Below are 16,065 nucleotides of genomic sequence, written 5' to 3'. Positions count from 1 at the left end.
ACACTTAATCATGAATAAGCATGAATATGTAGATAAGATGCTTAAACCGAAAATGTCCAAACCAGAATCGATACTTCTGTACCTAATGAGTAACTTCCTTTAGAGTTCGAGAAATTTTCGTTAGGAGCGCCACTATACTTATATATTCGTAGCATATATAACATATAACATATATGTCTATGGTATAACTCCATTAATTCTCTAACTTTACTTGGAGATTTGTTTTGTATTCGAAATGTCGGATTCAGGTAATGATTAACAACAAAAGTGATAAATGGGTGATATTAATATCTGATAAAAAATGTATAATTAAATTTATGCAGGTGGAAGCGATGCTGGAAGCCCTTCGCGGAGTTCGGGATCTAGGAGTCCGTCTAGGTCCCGTTCACGTTCCCGATCACCATCTGGGTAAATCAAAATTTCAAATCTCGAATTGTACTTGCATACGTAATATATGTTATATAGGCATAGATTTTTATAACATTTACAAATAAATATTTCTTAAATATATTCAAATTAGGTTATCTTATTTTAAATGTGAATTCTGTTTATGTGTATATACATATATAGGTTACATTGAAATATATTTCATTATAATTATGTGTAATATTTATTTTATTTGTAGTTCAGAGGATGGAGATACAAAGGCAGACGAAGCAGAGGAAGTTAGATCAGGAGATGAAGAAACTGTGGAACCAGAAGAGGAACCTGAAGGTATAAATCAGAAAACTTATAATATTAGAAAGATGATATAAGAAATTTTTGTTTATAATATTTTGTTTATAATTTTCTTCACAAATTTTAAAATTAAATTTTTTACATTTTTTTCCTATATTTTATGTTTACAGGAGAAGACTTGAATAGCAGTGAATATGATGAGGAAGAAGAAGAAGAAGATGATGATAGACCAAGGAAAAAGAAGAAAAAAGATAGATTTGGTGGTTTTATTATAGATGAAGCTGAAGTAGATGACGAAGTCGAAGATGATGATGACTGGGAAGAAGGTGCCCAAGAAATTGGTATTGTAGGAAACGAAGTAGATGAATTGGGACCAACTGCACGTGAGATTGAAGGACGACGTAGAGGTACAAATTTGTGGGAGTAAGTATTAAAATTTTATGAAGAGAGATATTACAACTTGTTAATTTTTTTTTATTTAAATATAAAGTAATTAAATTTTCAACAAATATATTTTTTATTAGTTCACAGAAAGAAGATGAAATTGAAGAATACCTCAGAAAAAAGTATGCTGACGAATCGATTGCTGCTCGTCATTTTGGCGATGGTGGTGAAGAAATGAGTGATGAAATTACTCAGCAAACTCTGTTGCCTGGTGTAAAAGATCCTAATTTGTGGATGGTAAAATGCCGTATAGGAGAAGAAAAATCTACTGTGCTCTTATTGATGCGAAAATTTATTACGTATCAATTTTCAGGTAAGATATAAATTTTAAAGAAATTGAATCTTATATTGTCATTATATATCATCGTAAATATTTCTTTATTTCTTAAAATTTTAGGTGAACCTCTCCAGATAAAATCTGTTGTTGCTCCAGAAGGTGTTAAGGGTTATATTTATATAGAGGCTTACAAACAGCCGCATGTAAAAGCTGCTATTGAAAATGTTGGAAACCTCAGAATGGGTATATGGAAGCAACAAATGGTACCGATTAAAGAGATGACAGATGTGCTGCGAGTTGTTAAAGAGCAGACTGGTTTAAAAGCTAAACAATGGGTCCGTTTAAAACGAGGCATTTATAAAGACGACATAGCTCAGGTCGATTATGTCGACTTAGCACAAAATCAAGTTCACTTAAAATTATTGCCAAGAATAGATTACACTAGACCGCGTGGTGCATTGAGAACAGCACAGAGCGAATCTGAAGCTTTGAAACGCAAAAAGAAAAGGAGACCACCAGCAAAACCGTTTGATCCTGAAGCAATCCGTGCTATTGGTGGAGAGGTTACTAGCGATGGAGATTTTCTGATTTTTGAAGGAAATAGATACAGTCGTAAAGGGTTTGTTTTGCTGCTGTATTTTATAATATATATTTTATTCTTGTGTATAGTTTTTTATTGTGATTAATTATTTTGTACAGCTTTCTTTATAAGAATTTCACCACAAGTGCTATTATCGCAGAAGGTGTTAAACCTACACTTTCTGAATTAGAGAGATTTGAAGAAGCGCCAGAAGGTGTTGAAATAGATTTAAGTGGTACACCAGGAACTGGAGTTTCTGGAAAAGAAGATCAAGCTTTAGCTCATTCCTTTAGTAATGGGGATAATGTAGAGGTGTGTGAAGGTGAATTGATAAATCTACAAGGAAAAATCGTTTCCATAGACGGAAATATGATTATGGTTATGCCAAAACATGAAGAACTTAAAGAAGCTTTGGAATTTCAAGCTTCAGAATTACGAAAATATTTCACACAGGGCGATCACGTAAAGGTAAAATGTTTGCAATGTCATTTAGATTTCTATTAAAATAGAAATTTTCTTTTACAATATTATATTACAATGTTGTTTTAATTAATCGATAGGTCGTAGCCGGGAGATACGAAGGTGATACAGGTTTAATCGTCAGAGTAGAACAAAATCGAGTAGTTTTGTTCTCTGATTTATCAATGCATGAACTTGAAGTTCTCCCAAGAGATTTGCAGTTATGTTCCGACATGGCAACTGGTGTCGATAGTTTAGGACAATTTCAATGGGGTGACTTGGTACAACTTGACACGCAAACAGTCGGCGTCATCGTGCGACTGGAACGTGAGAATTTCCATGTACTCTCTATGCATGGAAAAGTAGTCGAAGCAAGACCACAAGGTCTTACGAAGCGTCGAGAGAATAAGAATGCGGTCGCTTTGGACTCTCAACAAAATACCATACAAAAGAAGGATATTGTTAAAGTGGTTGACGGGCCGCATGCAGGTCGAGGTGGTGAAATTAAACATTTATATAGGAGTTTTGCTTTTCTACACTCGCGAATGTTTGTTGACAATGGCGGTATATTTGTGTGCAAGACCAGACATTTACAACTGTCTGGTGGGAATAAGACAAATTCTATAAATTCTATGTCACCAGTGGCAGGATTTATGTCACCTAGAATTGCTTCTCCGATGCATCCCAGCGGGTCAGTCTCTTATTCTTATTTTGTTTTGTTAAATTCGAGATTTATTTTCATTTTTTAATTTTATTTCCTTAATATCGATTCTTACAGAGGCGGCTTTGGTCGAGGTGGTGGAGGTGGAAGAGGCAGAGGTCGCGGTGGCGGTAGTGGTGCCAGACGCGACCGGGAATTAATTGGAACAACTATTAAGATAACTGGTGGACCATACAAGGGAAACGTGGGTATTGTAAAAGATGCGACGGAGACAACGGCGCGCGTGGAGCTGCATTCTACTTGCCAAACGATTTCTGTCGATCGATCTCACATAGCGAATGTTGGTGTTCCGACAAAGGACGGAGGTTTCAGCAGTTACAACAGAACTCCAGCCTACGGAGCTGGTGGACAAACACCGATGTATGCGAGAGATGGATCGAAGACGCCTATGCATGGCTCTCAAACACCTATGTACGAAAGTGAGTAGCCGTGTATCACATAATTCTTTTTTTACTTGGAATAATTTAAAATTTGTTTAATTTTAATGTTACAGACGGTTCTCGCACTCCTCATTATGGTTCGATGACGCCATCTCACGATGGTTCGCGAACTCCAGGACAGTCAGGAGCTTGGGACCCGGCAGTTACTAATACACCCGCTAGAACGAATGATTTTGACGGTTATAGTATGGAAGAAGGTGGTTCACCCGGCTATGCACCTGGATATCCGCCTACTGGAGGACCATTTACTCCACAAACTCCGGGTACTATGTATGGTTCGGAGCAAAGTTTCAGTTCATATCAACCAAGTCCTAGTCCTGCAGGCAGCGCTACCGCAAGTCCAAGTCCTGCAGGTTATGTGGCTACTCCGTCCCCAAGTGGCACTGGATATACTACCAGTCCTCACGGAGCATTTGCAACACCATCTCCGATGAGTTACAGTCCTATGACACCTGGTAAGTAATGTGACGATGACAAAGGAATCTTAACACATAGAGATAATATTTTTTGTGTGTGTAATATAATTTGTAATGGTTGTAGGAGTGGCAGGTAGTCCTTATAATCCACAAACACCTGGTTCTGGATTGGATACAGGTGTCGGTTCTGGCATAAGTGGTTCAGATTGGCATACGACAGATATTGAAGTACGCATCCGCGATTCGCATGATGATCCTGCACTAGCTGGACAGCAAGCTGTCATTCGAGGAATTTCTGTATGTAATTCTGTCTACTTTAAACATATAATATATAAAGATCTAGATTTTAATTATCGCGATATTAATATTGATATACACACACGCTTACACTCTTCACTGATTTTTAAAAATAACATGTTTATTTTTTATGTTTATAGGGCGGTATGTGTACTGTTTATTTACCTACCGAAGACCGAGTTGTTAATCTAGGATGCGAGCAACTAGAACCTGTAGTACCATCGCGTGGCGATCGAGTCAAAGTAATTCTAGGAGAAGATCGCGAAGCCGTAGGCACTTTACTTTCGATTGACAATCAAGAAGGTGTGGTGAAACTAAATACGGAAGAAATCAAATTCTTACAATTACGATTTTTATGTAAAATGAAAGCACCTAACACATAATTTTTCAACTGATTATACTATATAATTCTTGTATTAAATTATTTAAAATCTTACAGGAAAAAATTCTTTTCTAGATTTTCTCAAAATAATCTTTTACCATCTGCGTGTATCTTTTTAGAACAATTCTTGGATATTATAGATATTATAATAAAAAAATCATTCAGAATTTTATTCATTAAAGTTATTACAGCGGATATATGCCGTTCTGTTATTGAGTTTCGTAATCGTCGATCTTGTTGATGATTTGATTTTGTTACTAAATTTTCTATAAAAATTGCAATAGAATTTTTTAGCCATTTCTATATTAGTTTCTAAAATCGCAGAAAATTTTCTATGAATTTTGTTAATACAAGAAGATTAAATAAATTCAATCGTATTTTCCAAAAGCACGATTTGTTGTACAGATTGCAAATATTTTGCAACGATGAGGAAGAGAGAGCGAGAGATAAATGTTGAAAGTGTTTAATCGCGCGGTTTCATTACTTTGACTTTATCCGGTCATTCAGATGTAATTTGAAACAATTTCTGAATAAGATTTACCGTAGCTCTCTCTCGACGTGAAAAGTCGGTAATTTTAAAAACTACTATAAAGATTGTATAATGTATCTAATACTTACTTATTGAAATAGTTGTAACCATTACACATGTAACAAAAATCCAATGTCAATAAAAATAAAATATTATATAAAAAAATAAAAAAATAAAAAAAGGAGGCCAGCCTAAATAAATACTCATTGTATTGATATTGCAATGAATTTTATAATATCGTGGCGAATAAAGATGACGAAGAAAGATGATGAATAAAAACGACAAATAAAGACTATAATCGTCATATAATCCTCTTATCATAATATTCATTTTGACCATTTTGATTAATATTGTGATATTAAGGATACGTTCAACTTTGGACAATCATCTCTTAAAACGTTTATAAGATTTATTTCATTTATTTTGACTCTAAACACTAAAAAATATTAACAGAAATAAGTATTACTAATAAATATTTATTTAAGGTAAAAAAGAAGTAACGTTGCTAGTATTGTAGTGTAAAAAGTAAAGAAAGCGTAAATGCTAATATGCGTTTTTTGTTTGATTATTAAATTAAACACCGTAATAGTGGCATAACTTTTGAAGATTGCATCAAATAGGATATGATGAGACTTTAGCAGTTTTGAAATGTTTAAAAATTAAATGAAACAATATAAAATAGCTCTTATAAGTATAAACGTTTTAAGAAGAGAGAAAATGCATCCTATATATTTATTTTTTTCTTTTGATCTCGTTACATTAAATTATAGCTCGTAACTAAGTAATCATAATAAAAAGAAAAAAATGTTAATATTTTCATTATGATCGCATGACTATATGGTCGCAAATGCTTTGTTGTCGAGATAATGGGCATAAATCAGCAGTATCAAATAATGCTTTATTTGAACATTTACAATACAAAATTGTAAACGTTCAAATAAAGCATTATTTGATACTGCTGATTTATGTCCATTATCTCGACAACAAAGCATTTGCGACCATATGTTCATATGAACATTTGTTCTTCCTTTTTATCCAGGAACACGCTCACAAATTTTTAAAACATACTTTTGACTCACCCTGTATATAAGATACATTTATGTATGCATCTTATATTTAACAATAAGATACATTTAAGTGTGCATATATAATGCCCATCTATTATGTTTATCTAATTCTCAAGATATATTTAAGTATGTATGTGTGTTTAATATTGTCCACCTTTTATATTTATTCAATTCTCATTATTGTACATTGCTATTAAGAAATATTATTTCTAGATTCTAAATTAAACGAAATTTTTACACGTTATTAAAATTTAGCATTTTGCATAGAATGAGAAATTATGCTTAAAGTTAATATTTATTTTATATTAGTATACTGAAGTATTGCGTAAATAAACACTATGAAGTAATATGTTTGATAGACGTAGTAATGTCGTAATAAAATAATGGGCAAGTCGTTATAGACATGTGATAAATATTCAAGAAATTCGCGAAAAAAAATCACGCGGTTGAATATTTGGAATTTTTATTTCAGAGTATGAGTATATGTTCCTTATTGTTTCTCTTGATATTTGTAGGTTGCATCTTCAATAAAAGGTTGGTTTGGATATTAGATACATATATATCATATTTTATTAGATATGTATATATATTAAAAAATTAAAAAGATTTTCTTTATATTTAATATTTAACATATTAATTTGTTAATTTTTTGCAATATTAATATTATCAATAATTAGATAAATAATGAATTAATTTTTCTTTGAATTAAGATTTATCAAGTCAAAGATCCAAGATAACATGCACATAAAAATCATAAACGCGTTACATTTTATGAATTTAACTTTTCGATGTATTTATTATTCTTATTTCTTATTTCGTGACAGGATAATCGATGCTAAATCTTTTAATCACAATATTGGCACCGTTTTATTTGAGAAAAATGATTATGGAAAGCAGTGCTGGACCAATGAAGAATTTGCTATTCTTAACAGTCGAAGGATGTTTCAAGACATTTTGCCCCAGGTAAATTTACTGAGAGTTCTTTCTAAAAAAATTCTTTTATTAACTACTTTATAAATTATTATATAATATCAAAGTAAAATACTTTATCATTATAATTCAAAAATTTTAAGATAATTAAGAGATAATTAAAAGAGTAAATATCTAAATGAATGAAAAGAATCCCATAGAAATTGAAATTTTTCTTTCGTCAGGTGAAAGTCATCGATTCCCAAAACGATCAATACATAGCGCATCTCATGGATTATATTCACATATGTCTCGAGAGTGTGCAAAGGTTGTCCGTGGGCAAAACGAAGCATCTGATGTTGAAAGCTCTGGCAGATACTCTGGGCGGTTATTTGCGAGTTTACATCCTGCCTATCACAAGGCGCTCGTATTACGCAGGGAATATCAAGTATCGCAACGCGAAGATGCTGTTTGAGCTCTTCGATGAGTTGAAGATCTTCCTTCGAACAAATGGAGCCGGCTGGTCGAAGCCTAGTCAGAAGATTGAAAATGTCAGGATTCCTCCCATCGTAATTACACCACCGAAAACATCGATTGCCTGTAATGGACTTATTATGTATTCGGCACGTAAGTATTGTTAATCCATCATGATCCAAAGAAATTTTTAAAAATGAATATAAATTGAATATCATTTTAAATTTGATTGTATAAATAATAAAGAAATAATTTCTGTCCTTTGTAACTCTTCAAAAAACAGAGAAATACAGTTTACAAGTGCTATATTATTTAGAAAAATATATAATTCTTATGTGTGTATAATTCTCATATGTATCGAGTTTATTTTGATTTGAGATCATAGGAAATCAAAATATATTTTCGATATTCATGGTTATTAAAGGATTTTAATAATTTGTTTTTTTTTTCTGAAATGAATAGCTGTCGACAACGATTATCGAAGCTTCACATTCAGGAAAAAGAAACGGTCTATGGTGAAGCGAGGACATTCTAGACGTGCACTTGATGGTGAGAGAAAAAACAAATTGAACTTTAAACTAATATTAGTATTTCAGCATATGGTTAACGTAAGAATAAAAACTAGAAGTATTTTTGCTATTTCTTGAGAATATTATGCAAATATAAGATTTTATTAATTTTGTAAGACTATAATAACGAAGCTGCGACGAGCGAAGTTATCATACCACTTCCATTCCTCGATAACGAAGTAGATCCCAACAGGTAGTTGTTGAGTACCAATTTGTAAGAATGCTTCGTCGATTAAAAAACCTTAAAGATTCTTATACAAAGTCTCTATCTAGCATCGCACTGCCCTTTAAAACTGACAGCTTGCAATCATTGTATTCGGAAAAGTCGGCTTTCGCTCTCGTAAAGTACTATATCGCCAGCGTGAAGTGCATTATATCACGATCAAATACGAGAACACAGTTGCAAAGATTCAACAAAGACTTCCACGCCTGGCTGCAACAATCCGTATGAATTACTACGTTTTTTAATGATATTATAAATTATGAAATAAAAAATTAAGATATTTGAATTTAATTAATGTTGGTATGAATCACGAAACATCTGAAAAAGTGCTGCAGTTTTTATGCTAAAAAGACATCATATTTACTTTCTTGATCTTTCACTGAGAATTTTCCATTTCCTAAATGCTGACGCGGTTGCTTGAAATTAATTCCAATCCCCGACGGAGAGTAAATAAAAGTACCGTTTGCATTTCAGGTGCGTCGACACCTGGACGACGAAAAGTGGTATCCAGCATTTGGGGGTGTTCTCAGAGTAATGGCCTCCTTGCGGGAATCGGGTAATATTTCATAACCGTCTCGTTGCCTGTAATTTGTCGTGTTTGAAAATTAATGAACCGATATATTATTCCGTTTAAGAGTTTACATAACTAAGAAAATTGTAGCTTCCATAATATTTCTTTGACTAATTTGTAATTCATATACAACTTCATCATGCATTTCAAAGAAGAGTAAAATATAAATTGTGTACCCACATATTTCAAATTTTTAATGCATTTCGGAGATCAAAAGGTGACCTTGTAAACTTCATATCATTTTCTTATTGTATATGTATAATTTTACATAAAATATGCTTTATACTTTATTTTATCATTATAAAGTCATATAGAAAGAAAATACACACAAACATTATTTTAAATAATTTTGTAATATTTAAATAAAATCTCTCAGAATATTAAAATGTGCAGTCTATTAGGAAAAATGTCTGCGTCTCGTTTTTTAAACAATTTTATGGAATATTTCTTATAAACTTGATGTTTCATTTCAGGTATAGGAGATGGAATTATGAGGAGCAGAACAAGCGGGACTTACCAAGTTATGCCCAAAGTAGGTGCGAATCAGGCAGACGAAAGCATATTTTACAAAGGAAAAGAACAAAGTAAATTGTTCATGATATAACATGCGATAAAATTTTTTTGCACTATTTAATTTAATTTAGTTTCTCTAATTGTTTAATTTACTTAGTTTATTTAGTAGTATTTTAGTTTTTGTGTAATAGTAATTTTTAACTATTAAAAACTAATTAAGTTTATACCAATTAAATGTAGGCAATGACAAACTAATGACACTTGGCACTACGGAAATCGTGATTACAGCGGTAGTAGCTGCATTACTAGTATGGTTACTGGTGGGTTTATGCTTGGTGTGCTACAGATTCCTCACCAAGCAACCCCAGGAATGCCCACCTTGCGATTCGAAAACTACTCCGTAAGTTGAAATTAACATCTGATATATTTTTCTGGTTATATTTTAAAAATAGTAATTAATAATTTATTATGATTTATTTTTTATTTTTTATGTCCACCATTTATCAATTTTAATTCTTCTCAATAAAATTTTTAATTCTTTAATTTTCAATTTTTACAGTAAATTATAAACAACTTATTTAATAGTACAATTAATTAAATAAAACATTACGATAGTAATAAACTAATTAATTACATAGAGTTTAATCTATATTTCTATTGTAAAAAAATTAACTTTTCATAATTTTCAAATTAATTTTTATACTTTTCTTACACTTATAAAGTTATTAATATAATATTAAAATCAATAATATATTAAGTTTTAAGATATAGAAAAGTTATTAATTAAATTTTGAGTATTCAGTAAAAGTACATTTTTTTGTAAAAGATCAAATACTTGATAATGACATTTGATCTGTTCTTTTCTCTTTAGATTTGCGGTTTTATATGAGAATACGGATTATTGCCAGCCGGATACGTGCTCCTCGAAATCATTGCGGAAGGGTGTGCTTGAAAAATTGAAAGAATGGTGGAGAAATAGATTTGGACGATGCCCAGGGGGATGTCAAGAACATATGGATGAGGAGCGTTGCTTAGCCGCAATCAGTTACAACAACAGCAAAGACAGCCTCAATAACAGCAGCAGAATTTATCCGTAAGCGTACATACATATCTTTTTTTATTATATTATATTACAACAATATGTTTCTTATTAATAATATTAGATAAAATATAGTTTTGCAATCATATTACTAGATTAATCCTAACACATTAAGCATATGTTATTCTGAGAATGTGATTTTATTTCAAGATATTCTTGATTAACAGGCGAAAGAAATACACTAAATCAACTTCGGCTTCACCATCGGGAACATCCAGAAGTCGTATACCTTACAAAGTAAGTGATTATGATTGCATTTATTCATGTGTATTCAATGTGAATAAATGTATTTTGAATATAATTTTGAATATACATTTTGAGGCATTAATAATTAACTATAAAAGCCATAAAAAATTAATGAAGTTTAACTCTTATAGTAAATAACGATTGAATTCGTATATATGTGATTTTTGTGTAATCACGAATTTTATCCACAGCATAGTGTTTGCTATAGTTCTGAAGGCTCGACCACCTATTCCGATAGTCCAGCCAAGCCAAGATAGTAGTTGCATTAACTTCAAGTTTTGCATACTTATGAAGGCATTAATCGCACTTGATTTAAGATATACCATTTAATTTTAACAATATTTCAATCAATAAACAAACAAAATCTAACAGTTTCTACAATTTTTATGCATTTTTATATATAGTGTACAACTTTTTGTTACAGTTCTGAATGCACCTCTAAGAATTCTAGAGTTCTAGAGTTCCTTAATAAAATTAAAAATAGTTCTGGCATTAGTTAAGTAAAAAAAAATATTGTTAAATTTCCGGGATGATTTCCCGATGCCAACTTCATAAAATGAAGTAGGGAAAATTACGATATTAATTTAAGCGCTTCAAATGTTAATAACTCGTTAGAATTCTTGGGGGGGGCGCAGAAACTTCAAACGTCGCGCACGCGTCACGTTGCGCATGCGCGAGCGTCTCCCGAGTGAGGATGAAATCGCGCGAAGTAAGCGGCGCGCCGGCAGTGTCGCGCGACACTTGGAGTGGTGCGTTGCGTTGTTCGTGTGTACGTAAAGACGTGCGTGATAGTGACACGCGTGTTTTGCGTCGCGAGAGACGCCGGTTTCTGAATTAAACAAGGTCAAGAGTCAAACCCGTTGTGATCGAACGCCATCGAACTGTTATCACGGATCGTGTCGCGATGAGACGTTCGTAGAAAAGTTCCGCGAACGTATCCTTGATTCGCCGTGCTTCACTCGTGTACTTGAACGATGTTTGAACGATCGAGAAAGGACGACTCTGTTTCGCGCCATTTCGTTACGTGATTAATGCGTGCGTCATTAATGCGGTTAATATCGCAGTGATATCCCGTTGTTTGACTGGATACATCTTCGTGGATTGTGACAAGGACAGGAAGGATTGTCGAGAAGAATTCGCGGATAAAACCGCGAGTTATTTTACTCATGTAAGAAATACGCGCGCGTACACACGCACGAATGTTGACATTGCTCCGACAAGTATACGCAATCGAGACATGTTTTTGCGTTTGTACATTGACCGTATCTTGAATATGTGTGTTACAGCGGGATTCTCGTGTTTCCTCGTATTCGTAGTGCGCGTCTACAATTGACTTTTGTGCATCCTGTGCTTCGTCGTGGGACAACATGGCACGAAGGAGCCACCGCCAATTATGCGCGCTGTTCTTCCTTCTTCTCTTCGCGGATATTTTAAAAGGTAAGTTTACATTTGGATATACGTAACGTTCAAACAGAAAATAAAGCGCGTCACTTTTATCGCGCTCGAAGAGCTAATAAAAGTATGCCATACAAAATTTAGAATTATACAATAATTGTAGGATTTTATAATATTCCAGAAATGTTTCTCAATTGAAATTATTTTTTTCTGTCACACACATCACTTGTATTACAAACGTTTAACTTACATAATGTGTATTATATTTATATGTACTCTTGTTAGCTCTTCAAGATTGTCAAATTTTTGAAGGAACAAAAGTTGAAATTCTTGAATCATCATAAATCACGTTTATAATCTATAGATCTTATCATCTATCTACAGATAATAATTCCTTGAATTATCTTACCGGGATTTTATTGAATATTGTTTAAATAATTTCATTATTATATGTTTTATAAATATATTGTTTATTACTAATATTTTAATAAATAATAATATTATATAATAATTATGTGAAATTTTGTCTCGCAATCTTATCATTCGCTTTATCAGCAATTCAATCGAAAGAATTCTCAAGGTATACGATAATAAGGAATTAAATGTTTAATCTCTCCACTCGAAATTTGTGATTGGCCGATTCAAGTATACTTTCAACTTCTGTTCTTCTTCATAAACATTCAACAAGTGGTGACAGGTCCATTGGCTCGTGCGAGTTAAGTTCACGAGAGCTTCTCAAATCGCCCAAACTCCGCCAAGACTTTTACCGTCATAAAATATCGAACTTTAGCGGTTTTTAAAATGTTGCTTATGTATGATGTTTATATATTTTAGTGTAGCCTTGTATATTTTCGTTCATGAATAGATAAATGTGATGCAGTATTATAATGCACAAATCAATTTTGCAATTTATATATATTGTAGATTAATTATATATCAATTATTGGAAATTAAATTAATTTAAATAAGCTCCCAAATAATTTTACAATATTTTACAATATTTTTTATTGAATTTTAAATTATATTTTAAACACATTTATCAATATCATTTTTCATGGACAGATCGTTATTTTGAATTCTTAGCTTTTGCCCAATAAATTTCCTTTCATATGCAAATTATTGAATTTTTAACTATTCGATCGATGGATCTCGATAACTGCAATTGTTTTATTAAAATCCGTACATGTGGGTGAGCACTGAATTATCGGTAATTCAATATTAAAAGGTCAAAGTAAACTTTTTCAACCGGAAGAGACAATTATTTTTTTCTACCTCGATGAGATAATTGCGCTTGGCAAAAAGTATCGAAGTCATTGATTATATTCGTACTGCGTGAATTCCGTACATACATACATAGTTCCGTATGTAATAGCAGACGTTCCAACGTTCACAGACAGAGTAATTTCGTAAACGATTTCAAGTATTTCACGCTCCGTTAGTCACGGTAATAGGCTCACTTTTAATTGTCGTTTAATGTACTATTACCGTCTTCCTTGACACTTACTCCCGTCCGCGTAACGCTTTTCATTTATGGATGGTTGAGCCCATAAGAAGCGGATTCTGCGACGTTGTCGACAAGACTTCAGACCAGTTTTTCCTTCCTTATTTTTTTCTACCCCAAGGCTAATAGATTTAAAGTCGACGTATTTCTCAGAAAAAAATTACATGCTCAAATTAAAGGCTGGCAAACATCCCGTAAACATCGCGTATTTTTTTCAAAATACGCAATTAGAAATTGCCTTGCAAATTTCTATTACAATTCTATTCTAGTTCTTTGATATTTTTATAAAAATATAATAATTTTTTTTACAGTATTTTATTATTTAAAAGAGCATGATAAAAAAAATTGTAATTATTACTATTTTAATTATTACTATTTTCGAAAATGGTTCATCTGAAAATAAACGATATTAATTGATATCATTGAAAAATAATTAATATGACTTAAAAATCATAGAACTAATGTATTAATTGATTAATCTATTAATGTATTAATTGATATCATTGAAAAATAATTAATGCTCATTTTATAAAATATTTTATACAATATTATTATGTAACATTAAAATTTCTAGTGCTGGAACACAGTTTTAACGTTTATCGTATATTATATTTATTATGTTAATTAAAAAAAAAATACAATGATAGATTTATGAAAAATTCTATGGTTTTCGAGTATTTATTAAATTTCATTTCGTGAATATTTATTAAAAATTAAAATAGGAAACGCTTATAAAGAAATTTTTTATCGTACACATGTTATCGATTAATAACACGCGATAATATTTAATGAAATTAATGCACGGGCGACTGGGTTTGTTCGTGATAACCATAATTATATATAATATATATTATATATATTAAATTTTCTAAAGACTGGCTTTGTGCGATATAACCATATACAATTATATAATATATATTACATCTATTAAATTTTCTAAAAACTGGTTTCATATTATAAATACGACTTTATATCCAAATTAGATTATATTTAGTTGTATAATTTTTGAGTCGTATATATTTATGTATAGAAAGGAGAATTATCCACATGGAAATTCTTTTGACATTAACGCGCTAAATTTATAAGTTATTACATAATCGCTGTGAGGGGCCGCGTTTTCTTTTTCCTCACCACTTATTTATGCGTTCGAGTTTCGTGAGGCGCGATTTTATTGAGTTGTAAATAATAGATATTATGCGTAGCGACGCATCCCCGCATTTAAGGACTTCATCGGACGTTATTTAGGGAATGGCTTAAAGGGAATGGCGCGAGATGCATGTCGCTACAACGAAATACCACGATTGTGGTTCGATGAAATATATCGGAGAGGATAAAAAAAAACTCGCGCAAGTTCCTCCCGTTTTTTCCGTCACCCCTTTTCCTTTAGTCACGAATTTTGCAGAAGCTTCGTGCTAATATGTTGCTGTCGGTAATTAGCAGCCGACTCATCCCATTACTTTTACCCGCAATTTACTTCAACCTTCTTCAACGTGAATAAATGTGCTAATTTATTTTATTTACGTTGCTGTCAATACTCATTCGGTATACAAAACACAGAATAATAATAACAGATAAACAGAATAACAGATCAACTGAAATATATTTTTAAGAAAAATAGAGCTTCCAAAGATTCGCCGAAAATATTTTTCTACAAAACAAAATTTTCGTAACAATTAAAAACGTTTTTATACGAGATTAAATTTTCTTAAAATATTTATAGTAAAAGAAATTGTTAATAATTATTTCGACTTAACAATATGTTTATATTCAACTTATACATATATTATAGAATTTTGAATGAGCATTGGAACCTTATCCTTTCCTTTGATGGGTTTACTTGAGGATACGAGAGAGCACGTAACATTGAAACGTGATTCGAATATTACATGTAGGATTTAAAAGCGACTATCTATAATAGCAGACTGTGTGAAAAATTTCTTTCCATATAAGAATGTCGTAAAATATATTAATTCTTATAAGCAGTTGAATAAGTTCATAAGGTAATATGTGAAATAATACATTAGATCCTATTCATTAATCTTTTGGAGCCACTTATTCTTCAGGTCTTTCAAAACACAAAAAGAAATTAAATAAAAATACGCACGATAATATTGCATTATTAATAATTTGATATAAATATATTATTATTCATGGGGATTATTATTTCATGCTAGAGATAATATATGAAAAAAATCTTGATCAACGGTATATTTCTCGTTCTTACTTTAGCTCAGTGAATACAAAGGAGTGAAATAGCTCACGCATTAGAAGCGAC

General features: G+C 31.8%; 3 protein-coding genes across 4 annotated transcripts in view; all 3 read left to right on the top strand.

Annotated features, from left to right (window-relative positions):
- The first annotated feature begins 170 nt into the window (after positions 1-170).
- Spt5 (Transcription elongation factor subunit Spt5) lies at positions 171-4,748 on the top strand. Its single transcript, XM_083095621.1, has 12 exons — positions 171-248; positions 324-408; positions 626-714; positions 849-1,101; positions 1,203-1,435; positions 1,520-2,018; positions 2,099-2,447; positions 2,540-3,129; positions 3,217-3,578; positions 3,653-4,054; positions 4,140-4,312; positions 4,453-4,748. The coding sequence occupies exons 1-12, from the start codon at positions 236-238 to the stop codon at positions 4,693-4,695; spliced, it is 3,291 nt and encodes a 1,096-aa protein (XP_082951747.1). The 5' UTR covers positions 171-235; the 3' UTR covers positions 4,696-4,748.
- A 1,882-nt stretch (positions 4,749-6,630) lies between these two features.
- LOC145967973 (uncharacterized) lies at positions 6,631-11,268 on the top strand. The gene is made up of 12 exons (XM_083093122.1): positions 6,631-6,824; positions 7,115-7,253; positions 7,445-7,826; positions 8,136-8,222; positions 8,360-8,435; positions 8,516-8,687; positions 8,940-9,021; positions 9,510-9,620; positions 9,790-9,949; positions 10,421-10,642; positions 10,816-10,885; positions 11,086-11,268. Exons 1-12 carry the CDS (start codon positions 6,766-6,768, stop codon positions 11,149-11,151), a joined length of 1,626 nt encoding a protein of 541 aa, XP_082949248.1. The 5' UTR covers positions 6,631-6,765; the 3' UTR covers positions 11,152-11,268.
- A 365-nt stretch (positions 11,269-11,633) lies between these two features.
- Positions 11,634-16,065, top strand: part of Ror (tyrosine-protein kinase transmembrane receptor Ror) — a 264,893-nt gene continuing 260,461 nt past the window's right edge. Inside the window, exons 1-2 of one of the 2 annotated variants that reach the window (XM_083092607.1) lie at positions 11,634-12,062; positions 12,181-12,331. In XM_083092607.1, coding sequence (XP_082948733.1) covers positions 12,262-12,331 — 70 coding nt within the window. In that variant the 5' untranslated portion in view covers positions 11,634-12,062; positions 12,181-12,261. Of the gene's footprint in view, positions 12,332-16,065 lie in introns of both variants that reach the window. The other variant, XM_083092599.1, reaches the window with a different exon arrangement.

The sequence above is a fragment of the Camponotus vicinus genome, unplaced genomic scaffold (assembly GCF_025532165.1).
Source record: "Camponotus vicinus isolate PSW18456_S1 unplaced genomic scaffold, iyCamVici1.0 SCAF_1, whole genome shotgun sequence".
Lineage (NCBI taxonomy): Eukaryota > Metazoa > Arthropoda > Insecta > Hymenoptera > Formicidae > Camponotus > Camponotus vicinus.
This window is presented reverse-complemented; position numbering and strand designations above follow the sequence as displayed.

Bases quoted from the DNA above. Each gene is read 5' to 3' on its own strand.
- Spt5 (XM_083095621.1), top strand. The intron at 409-625 runs GTAAATCAAAAT...TTTTATTTGTAG, and splicing joins CGTTCCCGATCACCATCTGG to TTCAGAGGATGGAGATACAA. The intron at 3,579-3,652 runs GTGAGTAGCCGT...TTAATGTTACAG, and splicing joins TCAAACACCTATGTACGAAA to ACGGTTCTCGCACTCCTCAT.
- LOC145967973 (XM_083093122.1), top strand. From the start codon at position 6,766: ATGAGTATATGTTCCTTATTGTTTCTCTTGATATTTGTAGGTTGCATC. The intron at 8,436-8,515 runs GTAGTTGTTGAG...GTCTCTATCTAG, and splicing joins AACGAAGTAGATCCCAACAG to CATCGCACTGCCCTTTAAAA. The intron at 10,886-11,085 runs GTAAGTGATTAT...TTTTATCCACAG, and splicing joins GAAGTCGTATACCTTACAAA to CATAGTGTTTGCTATAGTTC.